The sequence below is a fragment of the Taudactylus pleione genome, unplaced genomic scaffold, assembly GCF_031769625.1.
Source record: "Taudactylus pleione unplaced genomic scaffold, aTauple2 ptg000015l, whole genome shotgun sequence".
NCBI classification, from domain to species: Eukaryota; Metazoa; Chordata; class Amphibia; order Anura; family Myobatrachidae; genus Taudactylus; species Taudactylus pleione.
This window is the reverse complement of record NW_028284417.1, coordinates 19,525,855-19,541,314: the sequence shown is the minus strand read 5'-3', so window position 1 is coordinate 19,541,314 and position 15,460 is coordinate 19,525,855. Positions and strand designations below refer to the sequence as shown.

Genomic DNA, 15,460 nt, shown 5'->3' with positions numbered 1-15,460 from the left:
TTTAGTATATAAAAGTAAAGAAAACCAAGATACCCAAACTTCATCACACAATATAATGGAAATTATCGAGAAATCGAGAAGATTGGCACATACTCATGTTAGATGAAGAGGCCAAGAAAATACTGCCTGAAAATCCAAGAGTGATCTATAAGAAGGCCAGAAATCTCAAAAATAAACAAGTAGCTTCATGTCTTTGGAGAAACAAGAAGAAACCTCAAACAAAGGTTTTTATCATTGCCTCAACTGTATGGGCTTTAAGAATCAACCAACAGCAACAAAACCCATTCTTGATTTTCAATCGGACAAAACAAAGAAAAAATTCACAATAAAAGAAAAACTCACGTGCGAAACAGAAGGGGCCATTTATCTAATTGAATGCCCTTGCGGAATTCAATACTAATTCAATACAAACTAAACGAAAAATTAAAATCAGAATATCCAAGCATTTATAGAATATAAAAAATATGAGATATGGTAAGAACTTACCCTTGTTATCTCTATTTCTACGAAGTCCATAGGGTTCCACAGGATACCTTGGGGTATAGGTGTGACGTCAGTCGCAGGGCACCAAAGAGTTAAGCTTTCAGCCTCCCAGGATGCACTAGGTCCCCCTCCTATACCCCGCCCCCAGGCCAAGGCACCTCAGTTAGTTACCAAGCCATAGGCCGGAGGAGGAGAAGGAAGAGAGAGAACAAAGATCTGGACACATACAAGAATCACATTCTCACCAGAGGGAGACGGAAAACCGGTGACCAGAGCAAAGCCCATCTGCAGCACAGGTGCGACAGGGCGGGAGTCCTGTGGAACCCTATGGACTTCGTAGAAATAGAGATAACAAGGGTAAGTTCTTACCATATCTCATATTTTCTACTTCAGGGTCCATAGGGTATCCACAGGATACCTTGGGGATGTCCCAAAGCAGTATCCTTTAAGGGTGGGGACGCTCCTGTGCAGAAAGGAGAATCCGCCGCCCGAAGGAAGCATCCTGAGAGGCGAAGGTGTCAAACCTGTAATACCTCACGAAGGTATGGACAGAAGACCACGTAGCAGCCTTGCAGATCTGAACTGCCGAGGCACCACGTCAAGCTGCCCACGAAGGACCCACAGACCTAGTGGAATGAGCCTTCAGAGAAGGAGGGACCGGTAGGCCTTCATGAAGATAAGCTTCAGAAATAGCCATACGGATCCAGGCTGCCAAAGTTTGCTTTGAAGCAGGCCAACCCTTTTTACAGAAGCCATAGAGGACAACAAAGCGTCCGACTTCCTAAACAAAGAAGTGCGGTCCACATAAGTCCTTAAGGCCCGCACAACATCCAAAGAGGCCTCACCCACGGAAAGACCCGGTGAGTTAAAGGCCGGAACAACTATTTCCTCGTTAACATGAAACTGGGAAACAACTTTGGGAAGAAACTTGGGCCGAGTGCGGAGCACTGCCCTGTTCCCATGAAAAACCAAGAAAGGGGGTCTACAAGAAAGAGCCCCTAACTCAGAAACACGTCTGGCTGAAGCAACGGCCAGAAGGAAAACAGTCTTAGCTGTTAGCCATTTAATATCCACTGAGCCCAGTGGTTCAAACGGCGGTCCTTGGAGAGCCCTCAGGACCACAGCCAAATCCCAAGGCGCCACAGGTGGAACAAAGGGCGGCTGAATACGGAGAACACCTTGCATAAAGGTGCGCACATCCGGGATTGTAGCAATCCTACGGTGAAACCAGACAGATAGGGCCGAAACCTGTACCTTCAAAGAAACAAGGCGAAGCCCATGATCTAGTCCCGCTTGCAGGAAGGCGAGAATCCGAGACAGACGAAACTCCCGCGGTGCATAACCTCTCGGTCGACACCACTGGAAGAACATATGCCACACGCGATGGTATATCCTCGCGGAAGACGGTTTCCGAGCTCGTAACATGGTACGCACCACAGAGCTGGAAAACCCCCGGGACCTCAGCATGGCCGTCTCAATAGCCACGCCGCCAAAGACAGCCGAGTCAGGTCCGGGTGAAGACAAGGACCCTGAGACAGAATGTCCGGTCGTAGCGGCAACCGCAGAGGACTGTCCACGGACAGACCCTGAAGGTCTGAGAACCAGTGCCGTCTGGGCCACGCGGGAGCTATCAACAGGAGCATCCCTCCTTCCTGTTTGAATTTCCGGACTACCCGTGGAAGAAGGGAGACCGGAGGGAACAGGTATGTGAACCTGAACGTCCACCGGACGGACAGAGCATCCACCAGAGACGCCCCTTCGTCTCTTGTGCGAGACCCGTACACCGGCAACTTGTTGTTGTGCCGGGACGCCATGAGGTCGATTTCTGGAAGACCCCACCTGTCCACCAGTAGTTGAAAAACGTCCGGGTGCAGGGACCATTCCCCTGGATGAACGTCCTGGCGACTTAGAAAGTCCGCCTGCCAATTTAGCACTCCCGGGATGAAGACCGCTGATATGGCCGGAAGATTGCGCTCCGCCCAAACCAGGATCCGAGAGACCTCTACGAGAGCCTCCCGACTGCGAGTTCCTCCTTGCCTGTTTATGTAGGCCACGGTGGTAGCATTGTCCGACTGGACCTGCACCGGGTGACCCTGGAGAAACCGCTGTGCCTGCAGGAGAGCATTGAAGACCGCACGGAGTTCCAAGATATTTATTGGAAGCTCCGCTTCTGTCGGCGTCCACCTGCCCTGGAACAAGTGTGGACCCGAAACTGCTCCCCAGCCCCGAAGACTGGCGTCCGTTGTCAACAGGACCCAATTTGGAACCCAGAACGGACGTCCCTTGTTGAGGTGGGTCGTCTTTAACCACCACGCAAGGGACAGGCGAACCTCCGGGGTGAGCACAATCGTCTGGAACTTCAGAGACTGAGGCAGCCCGTTCCACTTGGACAGGATCAGGTGCTGCAGAGGTCTGGAGTGAAACAGGGCGTATTCCACCATGTCGAACACCGACACCATGGAGCCCAGTAACCTCATCGCCGAGTGTAAGGACACCCGGCGGCTGTGCAGACAACTGCGCACCCTTGACTGTAAAGCAGAGATCTTGTCCTCCGTCACGAAGATCCTTTGCTGTCCCGAGTTCAATAAGGCTCCAAGATGCAGAATCCTCCGAGACGGGATTAGAGTGGACTTCTGCCAGTTGATTAGCCAGCCGTGCCGTTGCAGCAGTGCAATGGTCAGGTCCAAGTGGTGTAACAGGAGCTCTGGAGATCCTGTCACCAATAACAGGTCGTCCAAGTACGGCAACATGCGGACTCCTTGCAGCCGCAGAGAAGCCGCCATGACCGTCATCACCTTGGTGAAACACGTGGTGCTGTCGCCAGGCCAAAAGGTAACGCCCGAAACTGGAAATGGTCGCTGCGGTTGCAAACCGAAAGAACTCTTGATGGCGCAAAAGAATAGGGACATGCAGGTAAGCGTCCTGTATGTCCAATGACACCATGTAGTCCCCAGGTTCCAGCGCCAGAATGATGGACCGTAGGGTCTCCATCCGAAACTTCGGGACCCGCAAAGACTTGTTGAGTGCTTTGAGGTTGAGAATCGGACGATATGACCCATTGGGTTTCTGTACCAAAAATAGATTTGAATAGAAACCCTGGCCCCTCTGGGAGAATGGAACAGGCACTATAACTCCAGCCTGGAGCATAGTGTGCAATACCTTCCGCAGCTCCGTAGCCTTGTTCCGGTCTGATGGTAGACCCGTGGTGAAGAATCGAGCCGGGGGTCTGTGCCGGAAGGAGAGGGCGTACCCGTGAGAGACCACCTCCAGAACCCAAGTGTCTGTCGTAGTGAACGACCAACACCGGGAGAACTGCAGCAGGCGGCCTCCCACCCTGGGATCCCCCAAGGGGAGACCCGGACCGTCAGGCCGCAGGCTTGTCATCTGGCTTGGGGGCCGGACGTCTGGTACTCCATGCCTGTTTCCGGGGCTTGCCCGATTTCTTAGGGCCAGCCTGTCGAGGAAACGACTGTGGTTTGGGCCTGCCCTGGGCCCTAGATGACCGAAAGGACGATGGTCCAGAACCAGAAGGAGCAGCGGCCGACGGGAGACAAGCAGATTTGGCTGCCGCCAGCGTGGCCACAATCTTATCCAGATCCGGACCGAAGAGAACTTCTCCGGTAAACGGCAACGCTTCCAGACCTTTCTTGGATCTGCGTCCGCCTTCCAGGATCGCAGCCACAAGGTGCGACGAGCAGCTACCGCTGCTGAAGAAATTCTAGACACCAGAGTACTAATGTCTAGAGCCGCCTCGTTGATGTAGGTGGCCGAATCACGGAGATTGCCAATCAACTCCGCTTGTTCGGCCGGACAGTCGGATTCAAAAGAAGCCTCTAATGAATCCGCCCAGCGCTCCATCGCTCTGGCAACCCAGCAAATGGCCATAGCCGGCCGTGCTGCCCCCCCTGCAAGGGAATAAGCGGACTTCAGGCAGATTTCTACCTTGCGGTCCGTAGCATCCTTAAGGGAGGACATGGATGGCATCGGCAATGTGGCACTACGGACAAGACGGGTCACGTGAGAATCCACCTGTGGAGGGGATTCACACTTAGCAAAATAATTATCCGCGAACGGATAAGCCACCGCCAGGCGTCTCTGCGGCTGGTATCTTTTGCCAGGTTGTTTCCACGCCTCCTCTAAATGGTCCACCAACTGACCCGAAAGAGGAAAGACTGTGGCATCGCCCTTCACATCTTTGAAAAAGGCATACTTAGATTTAGCCGCTGGGGGAACTTCGTCCTCAATCACCAAGGCTGTGCGGACCGCCCGAATAAGTCCAGGAATATATACTTTGGACTTAGCATCAGCGTCCTTAGTATGGAAAGGTTCCTGATCGTAAGGATCCAGAATCTCCCCATCATCAGACGTCCCTTCGTCATCCTCATAAGGAGCGGACAGAGACGCCACCGGCCTTTTATGAGGCCGCATCACAGACTCCCCTTGCAATACATCCGACAAGTGCTGTAAAGAACTCGTCAGGGAGTTAACCCACGCTGGCTCCTGAGAACCCGGGTGCGGGGAAATAGGGAGACTGTGGGGTACCACCAATTGTCGTGGGAACCCCTGCATGGGTGACGACACCACAGACTGCTGGGACAAACCCATCGGAGTAAACGCGGGCTGCGGAGCTAACTGGCCCACTAAAGCTGTTAACGCCTGAGCGAAACAAGCCCAGGGCGGCTCCTGTACCGGTGCTGTAACCGTAATAGGCCGCGCCATGGACAACACTGCCGGCAAAGGCCCTCCGCGCTACCCTCCCCCTCCGCTAACGGTACTTTGCACGTGGTACACTGTAGCCGGAGGGGAAAATCACTTTCAGACATGATGGCACCACGTATGTGACCTCTCTCACCAATTAAGTATTAAATAGGCGAGAGACCACCCTGCAGCACCGCACCGCAAGGGCATTAGCAGAAAGAACAGGGACAGTAATAAAGCTGACAGTTTAGTGAAGAATAGTTACAGGCAGCGCTAGCACAGTCACATACAATGCAGAGAAATAACAATTCCTGCACTAACAGCGCTGATCACTCAACTACACAGACACAGGGCCTGGTAGGACACAGCGCTGCATACACAGACCTGAGCCACAGCGGAGGAGAGGTATGCGGGGGGACCCAGACCACGATGCTTCCTTCCAGACTTCCAGCAGCGTTCACCATGCGTTGCAGAGAAGATGGCCGCCGAGGAGCAGAGAGAAGCTGGCCTGGGGGAGGAGCGCTGACACAGGACCAGTCAGCACAGTGCAGAGAGGGCTGTGTGCAGCGGGGGAGGCGCCGGCTGTGAGACAGGGAAGGCGCGCTCCCCTGGCATGCATTTAACCCCTGGGACGCCGCAGCGCTACCGCTCTGCTGCGGTCCGCTGTCCCAGGGGGTAGTGGAAGCGCAGGTTGGTCGCCTGGCTCCACGCTGCAGCCAGTCCCCAGGGAGCCCCCTGCCTGGGGACTTAGGACCATGTGATCAGCGGGGACCCACCGCGGGACCCCGCTGCTTACCTCTGTCCCCCTTGAATCCGGCCATGGTCCGGAGCATCTGGGGTCACCGCTAGCTGTGACCCCAGACGCCCACCAGCATCCCCGGATCAGTACCGGCGTTCTGGTACCGGCGGGGTGTAGGGAAGACAGCATGGACGTCAGGACTGACTGTCCATGCTGTTCATCCAGTTGTGCAGCCACAGCTGCATGAAGAATAAGCTTCAGGGGCTCTTCTAGCCCCCACTCCAACAGGTGCACCCGACTCCGGCCGGGCACCAAACTAAACTGAGGTGCCTTGGCCTGGGGGCGGGGTATAGGAGGGGGACCTAGTGCATCCTGGGAGGCTGAAAGCTTAACTCTTTGGTGCCCTGCGACTGACGTCACACCTATACCCCAAGGTATCCTGTGGATACCCTATGGACCCTGAAGTAGAAAGAGGCTTAACCACTCATAGGATTTCATTCAGAGTCGGTCGAAGCGGCCGCACGGTCGTACGCCACCGATGATCGCTATACTGCGCATGTGTAAAGTTCGCAATGCGCGTGCGCAAACTAGCCGCTATGATCAGAAATTTCTCTCTCCTTGAACACAGCCAGGTCGGTAGTTTGAGTGACAGATTGAGGCGTTTGTGGGTGGTAACAGGGGAAGGTGCTTGAAAACGGGGGAGTGGAGATCCGAAAGCAGGCGTGCCTAAGTATGCGAACAGCGTTTTATGGGAGTGCATAATTAACAAAGTAGTGTAATGGCACATGTGACATGGGTGGTTTGTACACTGACCTGATCATAGTGCTTAAGAGAGGGTATGGTCAACCTTAAGCTCTACGACCAGTTCCGATGGTTACCGATGGTCTCGATTAATCCTTATATGGCCGGAGATGACGTGTAATGCGTACGAGAAGGGGGCGTATTTTTTGTCTTACGGCCGCATCCTCCCCTTGGTCGGCCAGCTACCGATCCGAACTTAGGGACGCAACTTGCGAGGGAATCATTTGCATATACGGCCCCTTTTCCCGTACTACCGAGCGGCCGACTCTGAATGAGGTCCATAGTCTTTCCGCGCACTTCCTGAAACTTCACAATAGTAATCCTAAAGGTTTGAAATTCCTGGGTATTCAGAAAATTACACCACAATGGAGAGTTGAAGATTTAGTCAAAAAAACGAAAGAAAAACTAAACCCAATGGATCTACCAACTACAAACCCTAGAACCCTATGGATTAAACCTAGATATAGTACTAAAAGCGTCTCTTTAATAAAAATCTTTCGAAACTAATCTGCCACAAATACTCATTTATATCCACTTAATATACAATCATGTTTCATATTTTTATAAAACATTTTTTTTTTTACTATATATATTTTTTTTTATATAAGAGAAAGTATCAAAACAATTCAAAAAAAGAAAAGAATCATTTTTACCATGTGCATACCGCTCTTTTTGTGATGTCACATCCGGATATGCACTTCCGGTTTATAAAAGATTTCAATAAAGTTTCCCTATAAAAGGACAATCTTTTAAGATCCTCTTCATCCTTGAAAAAGCGCCCGCAGTGGTGTGAAACGCGTTGGGGAGACAGAGCAAAATGGAAGCAGTGCCTTACACAAAGCCATCAGTGTGTGCCATACACAGGCTGGACGTCTGACGTTATCGACGGGTGACGCAGCAATTCAACCGCCGGCTGATGGCTCACAGTGATCCACGGAGGACTACAGTACCTAGAGGTAGGGTTTAATATGGCTAGTATTAGCATCCAGCCCATACCTCATGGACCGCAATGTGCATCGGTATATAACAGATTTAACATCCATGCCCCACTAACTCCCACCCGTGCCTAAAAAGGGCTATAAACATTAATTGTGATTTGTTATAGGTTTATATACTTTCTCTTAATCTTATTAGCGCTCGTATATATATTTTTACAGTCCCCCAATGGTAAACTGCATTAAAAAAAAATAAAAAAACAACTTTAACACACCCCAAAAAATTACTTTCGTTTTGGGGGAAAAAAAGTCCAAAGTTGGGGGACAAACTTAAAAACTAGCGAAATAGACTCCAGAGGGTCCCCCAAGTATGCCCCAGGTGTTCTTTTCTTTGCAGGTGCTTGCGGCAGGTGGATTTTTCACTATTTTTAAAAATTCACTTTAGCAACTTTAAAATATGCTAGCACCCATTTTCAGGTACCCCAAATTTGCTGGAACTACTTATTTTCTCAAAAAAGCCTGCTAAGTGCTATTCTTCACCACTTATGCAGAGAGGCAAAATAGCACCTATTGAGACCATTTAAGTACCCCAAATGCCTTCAACAGGGCTATTCGGGGGTATCCATAGTGATCTCCCATGTCAGTGCATCTTTTGTGGGGTGTCAGGCTGATTTCCCGAAATCTGACAGTACTTTTCGCTTGTTTGCATTGCATCGGGTCCCGTTTTCGACGATTTTGAATTTAATACGGGGATAAGTGGCGACGAGCGTGATACTTTTCCGCATTGAAATCCAGCGATGACGGCGAAAACCTCAGCAGCGGGACTTTTCGCACCTAACTGATATATATGTATTTGTATATACATACAGAATTTATTTTTCTGTATTTTGAAAAATTTTCATACCATAATGAGATACCTTGGGAATGGGACCCAAATCTAAACAGAGTGCATTTATGTTTCATTTACACCTTATACTCATAGCCTGAAGGAATTTTTTTATAATTTTGTGTACATATATGAAATTCATTTATGTTTCATATACACCTTAAAACACATAGCCTGAATATGATATTATGCAATATGTTTAATCATTTTGTGCACAAAACAAAGTTTAACAAAAAAATTCAGCATTCCGGAATGTTCGGAAATGAGATACTCAATATATTATATACAGTGTGTGTGTGTGTGTGTGTGTGTGTGTGTGTGTGTGTGTGTGTGTGTATGTATGTATATATACATACACACACACACAAATATATACGTATATATATATGTATATATATATATATACACACATATATGCACACGCAGTCATTTTGGACTTGAGGAGAATGTGCAAATTACGATTTTTTTTTTGTCTCCATAGTTTATAAGCAGTCCCTAAAAGTATATTGTTCCCCCCAAAATTTTTTATTTATATACATCTAATCAGTTTTGATTTGAGGAGCCTGCACACTGCAAGCGCTGAATGTCAAGTATCTGTTTTTATCTTTAATGCTCCTCTCCCTGATGTCACATTGAGATAATACAAACCTCAGCTTCTTTCTAGGTAACTAAGCTATACAATATTGTAAACGCAATCTAAATTCATCCCGTCGTTTTTGCATGGTGCTGGAACGAACAAACAAAAATTCCAACATTTTTCTTTAGCTCATGCGCAGGCCCGAGGAGTACATTTCGCAAAAAAAAAAAAAAAAAAAAAAAAAAAAAAATCTATGTACAGACACAACCATTACAACTTTATCATAAGTGTAGATTTTGTTTTCGGAAAATCTATAAAATACAGTATAATTCCTATAACATCAATAAAACAGTATTGCAAGCAAAAATTAAACTCACTCCAATTGGTTGAAAAATGAGTCCATCAACTTCATGGCTGACCTCTCTTGCAAAGCTTCCTTCGAGCAGCTGCAAAAAAAAAAAAACAAACTTAACCAGCAAATGTAACTAGCCATTTTTTTATCAACTCAACATCAATTTTGACAAAAAAAATTATTATATATGCATTTATTATGTTTTTAAATAATAAAACAAAGTGAACCACAGAGGAGTAACTTGTGTTGATGTCTCCCAGGGCAAATAAAAACTGGCACACCTTAAAAACTGTTCTGGCTGGATTCTTATATTGGAACTCTACCCACACTGGAAACACAAAATTAGAGAATATGAGAGCAAAGAAAAACATGAAAACAACAGTGATGAACGCTAAGTGCGCATACACATACTGTTGGATAATTTAAATTCCAAGTGAATGGCAGGTAGAGCATCCTAGTTATCGATATACAAAACAGAGATCTTATTGCATGCCATAGAATGCAGTGAGCGTTCTAGCGCCTGCCCTACTGAACTGTGACTAAAAGCTCTGCAGCCCATGTTATGCAATAAAAGATGGTGTAGCAGCAAATTATAACACAGCTGTTGAGAGGGACCAAATAGTCCAGCTGCCACCTGCATCTCCTCTCTCAGCCTAGATTACAAAAGTCGGTAAGCACTGTATATACTCGAGTATAAGCCGACCCGAATATAAGCCGAGGTACCTACTTTTACCACAAAAAACTGGGAAAACTTATTGACTCGAGTATAAGCCTAGTGTGGGAAATGGCAGCAGCTGGTAGTGCCCCCAGTAGTAATTCCCCCTGGTTGTGCCCCCAGTAGTAATCCCTCCTGGTAGTGCCCCCAGGGGTAATCCCCCCTTTCAGTGCCTCCAGTAGTAATCCCCCCCTGGTAGTACACCCAGTGGTAATCCCTTTTAGTGCCCCCTGTAGTAATCCTCCCCTGGTAGTTCCCCCAGTGGTAATCCCTTTTAGTGCCCCCTGTAGTAATCCTCCCCTGGTAGTTCCCCCAGCGGTAAGCCCCCCCTGGTAGTGCCCCCTGTAGTAATCCCCCCCTGGTAGTTCCCCCAGTGGTAATCCCCCCTTTTAGTGCCCCCTGTAGTAATCCCCCCCTGGTAGTGCCCCCTGTAGTAATCCACCCCTGGTAGTTCCCCCAGTGGTAATCCCCCCTTTTAGTGCCCCCTGTGGTAATCGCCCCCTGGTAGTTCCCCCTGTAGTTCAACCCCCCCCGCCCAGTAGAGAGAGACGTGACAAGAATTAAAAAAAAAAAAAATCACTTACCTGAAACTCCCGCTCCTGGTCCCGCCGCTGTCCGCTCCTCCGGCCGCTTTGCATGGGAGAGACGTCGTCATGACGACGTGTCTCCCATCACCCACTGCGGGAGCCGGAAGATGGCTCCCGCAGTGGGAGCAGTAGCAGCCGCTGAGAGTCTGACAGACTCTCAGCAGCTGCTGATTACACCAAACATGCAGCTGCCGGCTCCGGCGGCTGTGTGTTTGGCAGTGTGTAGCGCTGACCGAACTCCGTCCGGTCAGTGCTACACTTGACTCGAGTATAAGCCGAGGGGGTACTTTTTCAGCACATTTTTTGTGCTGAAAAACTAGGCTTATACTCGAGTATATACGGTATGACTAATATTCTTTATCACCTTGACTGCTGAGACCTCTTTTTTTATGTACAGTGTACCTTGTTACCTGCTTTTGTGCTTGTCTCTAATACAATGGTCCTTGTACATACAGGTATATTTAGGTTTACAGAGTGTATCCACTCATGTTGATATTTTGTAACCAATGACGTTTAAAACCGTATATATTGCTCGTTAAAACAATGTTTCTTGTAAATCTATCTGTACATAATTATTAATTCAGAGGAAACAACAGTGTCATAAATTTTCTGTGACTGTCAATATATTTTTTGTTTGCATTGTAAACTAAATGGTGAATTACTTTTCTCCTGGGACTATCAGTACTCCCTGTATCTAATATGATATACCAACTATTATTTGTGAATGAGTTTTGTCTATTTTTCCTTTGATCAAAGCAAACCCTAATAACAGCAGGAATAGGATAAATTCAATCATAGTAATGTAAACCTGATTCAGATTTGGGTATAAAGTAAGATAGAGCAAGTAACTATGCAATGCAAGGGGTGCAGATACATAAAAAAAAAATTGTATGTGGGGTAAATACTGGCAGCTTTTGTATGTAGACTACAAATGCTGGACAGATTTATTTTTACAATGCAAATTATAATTCAGTTTGGACACCCCCTCCCATTTCAGTGCAACATCTTTCTTAAGCCCTGTACACACTAGACGATTTTTATGAACGATAAAGATATCATCCAGTGTGAACTTAGCGACGAACGATGCACGCTCCCAAAGGGTCATTAACGATTTAGATCTTGGATGTGATCTGGGTGGGATGACAGAAGTAATTTACCTGATGCAAAAATGTCGGTTTCGGAGCATACACTTGTATTAATTATTTCAGATTCGATTATAGTGCAGTTCAAAAATTGGTCAAATATTTAGACAAATCAACAGAAATCTTGCAGTTGTGCAATTTGAAATATTGTGTTTAATATATATATATATATATATATATATACACACACACACATATATTATAATTGAGAGGCTGCAGGCCGCAGGTGCATAATATTAATAAGTGCATTATTTTACAAGTGCACTGTATCCATATTTTGGCTTTAGACCGGAATTTATTAGATTTTATCTTCTGCTGTTATCGATTGTGAACTGACCCTGCCTTTCTCCTCCATCTGCAGGTATATCTAAAACCAAACATTGCTGGAAGTATATTCTAATGTTTGCAGTTATCTACTGATTACTAGGTATATCTATCTAAATTCCATCACTGCTGCAGTATGTCTCTTTCTAAACTATCTGCACAGTGTATTGCTAACTAGACCAAGTTCCTCTTAGCTTTGTGGTATTCATTGTTTGTTTGTGTTAGGAATTTTATTACTTGCCATTTTAGTGAGTGGGTTTTGGGGGTTGATTGCAATCATTGCATACACATGTCAGCATTCACTATTTAACTTTCATTGAGAGGCTGCAGGCCGCAGGTGAATAATATTAATAAGTGCATAATTTTACAAGTGCACTGTATCCATATTTTGGCGTTAGACCGGAATTAAACCGAAATCAAACAGAAGTAGACTACTCTAACCTGAACCCATCCAAAAAACCTGACCATCTGGACAAAGTATAAACAAGATATGTAACTTCTCAATCTCTTCTCTACAAGCAACTGCTGTCTGCTCAACCTGGACAATAATCACTGGACTCTGTTTGCTCACTCTAAGAACTTTACTTGCTAATATTTGGGCTGGCTCTCTGATTTCACAAATATTTTACAGCATAATGTACTGTATCTGTGCCAATTCAGTTTATCTCTACCTTAATTATTTGCCAAGCCTGTCATCTGTCTTCTAACACAGTTTACTTTAATAATCCATTTTTTCCCTGCTAAATCTCCATTTTTCCTTCCCTCCTTCCCAATAGAAAAATACACCTTCTTCCACTGTACTTTTACTTGATTCTCTGCAAATCTTCTGCACTTTCTCTTACATATATACTCTCTTCCTACATCTACATTGCCTCCCCAAACTCTACCCAGCCACACCATGACCATGTTTTCATCCAATTCCTCCTCCACTCAGTGTATACCCGATCCACTGCTTTGCCCCCTTCTTCCACCTTTATCATTTCCCCCTTATCTCCTCCACCTCCTCCTTCCTTTATCTCCCCTCCTCTGTCTGCCTTCCTCCCTCTCCTCTCCCATTACTCCACATTTGTTCTCTTCTACCCCACCTGGGTCCTACTACCCCACATCTAATCCCTCCTCCAAGCCTCCTCTCCATGCCATCCCACCTCCACCCACATCTCATTAAACTCCCTCCCTGCCCACCTCCTTCAGGTTCTCTTCCCAACACTGGTGCCCACACAATCTCTCCACTACATTCATTTCGATCACCCAAATGAATCTCACCTTCTCGTCACAGCAACCCTGATAATCTTATTCACATCTCTCCCATAAACGCTGTCCCTCTATCTTGTGCCCTCTGGAATGCCAGATCAGTCTGTAATAAACTGGTTCCCACCCATGACCTTTTCATTTCCAAAAACTTGCATCTCCTAGCCATTACTGAAACCTAGATTTCACCCTCTGACACCACATCCCCTGCAGCTCTCTTTTCTGGGGGCCTCACCTTCTCTCACACCCCTCGCCCCGGAGGTCGCCATGGTGGTGGTGTGGGGGTCCTTCTATCCCCAGGTTACTCCTACCAACTCCTACCCTCTGAACCATCTCTTACATTCTCTACATTTGAGGTTCATGCTATTTGCCTCTTCCAACCAGTACACCTGCGAGTAGCTGTCATTTACCGTCCCCCAGGCCCTCCCTCTAAGTTCCTAGACAACTTTGCTTCCTGGCTCCCTCACTTTCTCTCCTCTGACCTCCCCTCCATTATCCTTGGTAACTTCCATATACCAATTGATATCCCCACAGAATCCTCTGCCTCCAAACTCCTTACCCTCACATCTTCATTTGGTCTCTCACAATGGACCTCCTCACCCTCACATGTGAGTGGGCACTCACTTGATTTAGTCTTCACTCACGGCTGTAATATTTCTAATTTTTACAACTCCCCATTCCCTCTCTCTGATCATCATCTTCTCTCTTTTAACCTCTCTCTCTCTTCCTCCTCTCCTCTACCTCCGAAGGCCACCATCACTAAGCATAACATTGAGGCTATCAATGCTGTTTCTCTATCTTCCCTGCTTGACTCTCTTCTCTCACCTATCCTCTCTCTCTCCTGCCCTGAACAAGCTGCTTCCCTATACAATGCCTCCCTCACTTCTGCTCTGGACTCTGTTGCACCGGCAATCACTACTCACCCTCGCAGATCCACACTACAACCCTGGCATTCCAAATGCACCAGATATCTGCAAAAGTATCCAAGAACTGCCGAGCGACAGTGGAGAAGATCATGCTCTTAGGCAGATTTTCTCCACTTCAAATTTATGCTCTCATCCTACAGTGTTGCCCTTTCCCTATCTAAACAGTCGTATTTCAAAAACCTATTTTCCTTCCAGTCCTCAAATCCTCAGCGTCACTTCACCACCTTCAACTCCCTCCTCTGTCCACCCCCTCCCCTCCTCACTCACTGCCATTGACTTTGCTACCTACTTTACACCCAAAATCGATTCCATACGTCAGGACATCACATCCCACCAGTCCCCCTGCTCTACACCTCCTTCTTTCCCTGATCACCCATCTCCATCCATTTCACCGACTCTGACAGCCTTCTCCCCTGTATCTGGAGAGGAAGTCATGGCTCTCATCCGGTCCTCCCCCCTTTCTACCTCCCCCTTGACCCTATCCCTTCACGTCTCCTCCGCTACCTCTCTCCTTGTGCCTGCCAGATGAGATGGAGAGATTGAGGAGGTGGGCAAGATTGGAACACTGTCCCATCTGCATTCAAACATGCGATAGTCTCCCCCATTCTTAAAAAACCTACCCTTGATCCCAACACTCTCTCCAACTATCGTCCCATCTCACTCCTCCCTTTTGCCTCCAAGATCCTTGAGCGTGTTGTTTACAAACGCCTTACCACCTTTCTTTCCTCCCACTCCCTCCTTGATCCTTTTCAGTCTGGCTTCTGTTCTCTCCACTCCACTGAAACAGCCCTCACAAAAGTCAGCAATGACCTCCTTGCTGCCAAATCCAAGGGCCACTACTCTCTGCTTATTCTCCTTGACCTCTCTGCTGCCTTCGACACTGCTGACCACCCTCTCCTGCTGCAAATCCTTCACTCCCTTGATTTACGTGACACTGCTCTCTCCTGGCTGTCGTCCTACCTCTCAGACCGGTCCTTCTCGGTCTCTTCTCATGACTCCTCTTCCCCACCACAGCCTCTTACAGTAGGTGTTCCCCAAGGTTCCGTT

At 47.4% G+C, this 15,460-nt stretch overlaps 1 protein-coding gene across 2 annotated transcripts in view; it reads right to left on the bottom strand.

Annotated features, from left to right (window-relative positions):
* RNGTT (RNA guanylyltransferase and 5'-phosphatase) overlaps positions 1 to 15,460 on the bottom strand; it is a 337,387-nt gene that overhangs the window by 133,094 nt on the left and 188,833 nt on the right. The window contains exon 12 of one of the 2 annotated variants that reach the window (XM_088470640.1): positions 9,497 to 9,565. The exons of the other annotated variant lie outside the window; for it this stretch is intronic. Within the exon in view, the coding sequence (XP_088326766.1) occupies positions 9,497 to 9,565 (69 nt within the window). The remainder of the gene's footprint in view (positions 1 to 9,496; positions 9,566 to 15,460) is intronic. 2 annotated transcript variants of the gene reach the window in all.